General features: G+C 47.5%; 1 protein-coding gene across 1 annotated transcript; it reads right to left on the reverse strand.

Moving 5' to 3' along the window:
- Window positions 1-980: 980 nt before the first annotated feature.
- LOC125546842 (ethylene-responsive transcription factor ERF091-like) lies at window positions 981-1,565 on the reverse strand. The gene has a single exon (XM_048710958.1). The coding sequence runs from the start codon at window positions 1,563-1,565 to the stop codon at window positions 981-983; it is 585 nt and encodes a 194-aa protein (XP_048566915.1).
- Between the last annotated feature and the right edge of the window lie 3,894 nt (window positions 1,566-5,459).

The raw sequence follows: 5,459 nt of genomic DNA on the forward strand, positions 1-5,459 counted from the left end.
ATAGCAGGAGACACCTAGCCTGCTCTGCCTCTGCTAGCTTATTTCTGGCTTCTTCCATCTCTTGTTTGGCATGGGTGAAGAGAGCATCTAATTGCTCTTTTCACTTCTTTAGGAACTCAGCTACATTCTCAAGGGCTGCCGCACGCTTTCTTTCAGCGTTTACTAGAGCCACGAGGACACGAACAGCTGACGACTCCACCTGGCTTGTGTGTAATCCAGCATCATCTGGGAATTTTCACCTTGTGACTAATCCAACATCTTTAGGGAACCGGCACCTTGTGTGTAATCCAGCCTCATTCTGGAAACATGATCTCGAGGTTGACCATACTTCCCTCCTCGCATGAACTGCATCCTGACATGAAGTTACTTCTTTTTTAGATAATTACTCAGAGCAACCCAGATCCATTTAGTAGAAGCCAGATAAACAGAACTGGGAGAAGTGAATTCAAAAAGAAAAAAATATAAAAACATACTACAAGGTGAGAACACCCACTTCCTACATCAAGCAAAAAACGAAAGCATTTGGACGATTAAGACTCTTCTTATGACACATCGAAGAACACGAGGCTTAAGAGAAACATAAACTACAACATATACGCATCGAAGAACACGAGGCTAAATGAAAGTAATTGAAAGGGTGTTACTTACCAAAGCTCATTTTACAGGTATGGTGCAGCTCCTCTTTAACTTGCCACGCTCCTTGAAGATGTCCCCAATATCCTGTGTTTGGTCTTCATTGCTCCTCTGCATGTCCGCACTCGTGGTTTTAAAATCTCAACATGGCAAGAAAAATATACTACTAGTAATACTCACGCATCTTGTGGGCAACATTAAAGCACTCGTATGCCATGTTAGAGCATCTCCAACAGAATCACAACGCGCGGCGCTTTAAAAAAGCGTTTACACTGCTCAGATCGAGAAGTAGAGATAGAGAGTAGATGATAGTTCTCAGCATAGATAGATAAAAAAAGATTATTCAACTACTCCTCGTTGTCTGACTCCTCCTCGGTGATGTCCTCCTCCGACGTCTGACTGCAGGCGTGAAGATACCGATCATCGTTGGATTCCCAGGGCGACGCTGCTCCTAGCCTCATGTTGAATTGAGCGTCCTCTTTTCGCCTACGCTTGTGCTTGCGATAGGCGGCTTGCTCCGCCCTCCTCTTATCCCTCTCCGCCCTCCTCTGCTCGTAGAACTCGCGCTCGTTGATGATGTCCTGTGGGAAGCATTGGCGCCACAGTGCCATGGCTTCCTCGTCCATCTCGGCGACGCCGAGACAGTGCTCCCGCCTCCGGTTGTCTCGACGATCCTCATCGGTGATAAGCCGCGGCAGAGGCGCGAGCTCCTGTGCCCGCTCCCGCGTCGGCACATTAGGGAAGTTCAATGTTCTATGAGGCCACCGGAGGCGCCACGCCGCCGCGTCGTACGCGCGGGCGGCCTCGTTGGCGGTGTCGAAATTGCCGAGGCCGAGGCGCATCCCGCGGAACCGGATCTCGGTGGAGAAGCTACCGGAGGGGCGCGTGCGGATGCCGCGGTATCCCCAAGTTTCCCAGCGACGCGGCGGCATGGTGGCGCGGCGAGGCGAGAAAGAGCGGGGAGAGAGCGATGGTGAGGCATAGAGCGGGGAGAGAGCGGTGGCAAGGCATAGGGCGGTGGGAGGGCATTGGATTTTATAAAGCGCGCCGGATGCCGCGCGCCAAAACTAGCGCACGCCCGGATGCCGCGCGCCAAAACTAGCGCACACCCGGCCGCTTTTTCTCGCGCACGTGCAATCCTTTCCCGACGTCTCTACTATCTCTACTCTCTTCTCTACTGCTATATTTATTTTATATTTAATATTTATCTCTACTTCTCTACTCCCTATTTTTTTCTCTCTACTTTTTCCCTACTCTTATAAAAAACAGAGTTGGTGATGATGGTGTTCCTGCCATCCTGCAATATAGGCCATCCGATTTATATCCGATGGATAGGAAGGAAACTGTGGCAATTTTGCAAAAAGATACCCACACCCCTCTCTGCATTTGCAAATAAGGCATTCCCTCGTTCATCCTTTTCTCCCACAAGATAAACTACTCATACAAATGCATCTTGATGCGTGCAACACATGGGCATCTTGCTAGTTCTAAAAAACTATCCATCATTTGCCACACTACTGGTTGCAGATGAAATACCTACCCAAGCACATCACGATACAGGAGCGACACACAATTACAAGCTGATATTCTGTTGGACAATGGAGGCTATAACCAATTACTTTCACGGGAACAATAGCACCCAGGAAATTTGAAGGGTAGGTATGAACAAAATTTGAACTGCACATGTACTGCTAAGTGATTCAATACACACATTACCAATCGAGGAGGAGAACGATGGTTGCGGCGACCTCTGTGAGTCATGGTCGGCAACGGGAGCCAGTTCATTGTCCACGACGGTGGTGCTTCTGCGCTTGGCGTCGGCTTCCGGGAAGCAAATCCGAGACCGTGGAAGACGGTGCCGGGGAAGAGGCTCCCTGTACGACGATGACGTTGGACCGGCTCCAGTGCAGCATACCGGGTCGTCGATGAGGCAGATGCGCTGCGGTGGACGAGTGCACCGATGTAGAAGGGGAGGAGCACAAAGGCTGCGGTGCCGTGGAGAAGTCTATTTTGCTGCGGGGATAGAAAATGGGGAGTATTCAGGTGTACTACTCCGGGTGCCGAGGTGGGGTTTTCTGGGTAGGGTGAACCTGAAGTTACGAAAACAGCCCCCTACCAACCGTCATCCGTAGGCCTGTTCCGAAGGCTATGATGGTAACTTCCCACTGCTCGAATCAGGGTCACGGGAGATTTTCCCGCCGACCTCAAAATTTTGTGACATTCAACTCCCTGTGTGGCGTGTTGGGTGATTCGGCTAAGCAGCTAGCAAGTAGTACTAATAAACTCTGCATATTAGGTTTGACCGAAGTCAAACTTCCTAAAGTTTGACCAAGTTTATAGAAAAATATAAACATTTACCATAACAGATATGTATGATGTGAAAGTACATTCAATAATGAATCTAATGGTATTTATTTGTTATTGTATATGTTAATATTTTTTGTTATAAACTTTGTGAGAGTTTACAAAACTTGACTTTGACCAATGCTAATACGCAGACTTAAATAAAAACGGAGGGTGTACACATTTGTTTTCTTAGTATGTAGTGAATTAATCATTTGTTGAAATTGTGAAATAAATATATTAGGCTACTGACTTCGAATGTAATGGTCTATACAATTCAATAGTTACAATCATTATCGAATTCCAAGATGTATACGAGGTCTATAGTACTTCACAACATGCTCAAACTCGCATAATCCCAGTCAAATGACAATCAAAATGCATGTCATAGTTATTACTTTGTAGGATGCAACAAAACCAATAATAACTCTACATCAGCCATTATAAAAGCAACATTTTGAACATATCCCAATGTGTGAATGAAACGTGCAGAGAGAGCTTGCGAAGATGGAGCAGATAGGGCGGGAAAGATTGTATGTATGTGGACGAGAGAGTAGGAGACAAACCTAACAAAACAGAAAGAGGGAGATAGAGAGAGAAATAGAGAGGAAGAAGTTAGGTCTGTGAGAAAGATGGAGACATGTAATATACGTGAGATGCGTGTGCATCCCGATTTTGTACACGTGGAAGGAGAAGAGACAACATGTTTGATGAGAGAGCTGGAAAAACATGGACGAGAGGGGAAGGATCTCGTGGGTTGAGGGATTGATAAATTTGTGCGGGGGAGAGAGGGATTGGTAATTTTGTGCGAGAGAGAGGGTGGGGGAGGAGTCAGTCAGTCATCGTCACATCATCCTGCTTCCAAATGGCCCCGCATTCTCTAGCGTAGTGTGGTCGCCGTCTTCGATCTCCTCGATGCCCTCTTTGAAGATTGAGGTGTTGTGCATGCTAGGGTGCGAAGAAGCACAAGCGAGAGTGGTTGCCATATAACCTTGGATGGGGATGAATTGTTTGCTCGGGGGAGGGGGTGTGTGTGATGTGTGCTGTGTGTGTGTGTCAGATATTGAGAGAAAACAAACCTAAGGAGATAAATGTGTGTGTATGTGACGGAAAGCTACTTGCTAAACAGGGTATTCACGAAGATATTGTGCGTGCGAGATAGAGAGCAATGTGCGGGCCTTGAGGTGGGCAGGGGCCGGGTGAGGGTGTCAAAATGTGCACATTGATCCATGTGTTATATGCGATCGTGCGAGGGACGGACGAATCGAGAGAGATGGTTGTTGTGTTGCGGATGCTCCTCTCTCTCTCTCTCACACACACACAAGTAAAATAGAAGACCGTTCTCTCATGTATACACAATGTATCGGCATATGTCTATGTCTCACTCATGCATGATCATTTGCACATTCACACCTCTCTATGTATCTATCACACGCACACCGTCTCCACATTGCCCTTCCACCACGACACACATATGGACACATACACACGCACTCTCTCAATCACACACACAAGGGTTGTTTGGTTTGAGACTAAGTTTGACTAAGATTGCCACACCTAAGGTTAGGCAAGTTTGACCAACTTAGGTGGGTGTTTGGTTCAAGCCACACCCTAGGCAAGCCACATTAGGGTCCCACATTACATACACTCAAAAAGTGTGGCAAGATTCCCTTAGGCTTGCCAACTTGTGGCTCTCATTTTGAAGAACTAACCTTAGGCAAGTGTGGCAACATTGTCTCTATGACAAGTGGGCCATAGGGGCAATAAAGTGTGGCAAGCCAAAGTGTGGCAAAAACCAAACACATGCCAACTAAACTGTGGCTGCCAAATTTTGGCTTGGCAAACGGTGGCTGGGAACCAAACAGCCCCAAAATTAGTATTAAAAAAACTAGGGCGCACCTAAAACCACCAAATCCAAATAAACACGAACTGCAGCTAAATTCAAATATATGGAAATATTGTAGCATCAAGAACTTTTCCCGGAAAAAAGTTAAGTAATATTCAGGGATTGTTTTCACACACACAAAAAGGTTCGGTGGATGTCCATTGAGCGCAACACGGTGATGCACCGTTCGATCGACCGCGCGGCCGCGGTTCACGCGCTTGCACATGATTCCATATCATGGCTGTGGTAACTAATAAAAGCGCTGCCTAAGTCTAATATTTACGTGTACTAGTACGGTTTTCTTTTAAGTTTGACCAACCCTATATAAAACTAAACTAAGCTCCCATACGCGCACTCATCAATATGCCGCCGCAGTTGCGCATGTCAGCGCCTGCCTGCTCCGGCCAACAATTTCTCGCCCATCACCGTCGTGTCGCCACCAAGCCGAAGGCTCGCCCGCTCACGTCATCTGCAGTCCATCCTCGCGATGCCGCCCCGCTGCCAAGCACACGAGCAGTTGGTGGAGCCGCGTCTATGCACGCAACGTACAAAGAGGAGGACGAGCGCGTGCACCAGCACGTCGGCGAGGAGGAAGTAG

Source organism: Triticum urartu, chromosome 3 (assembly GCF_003073215.2).
Source record: "Triticum urartu cultivar G1812 chromosome 3, Tu2.1, whole genome shotgun sequence".
Classification (NCBI taxonomy): domain Eukaryota; kingdom Viridiplantae; phylum Streptophyta; class Magnoliopsida; order Poales; family Poaceae; genus Triticum; species Triticum urartu.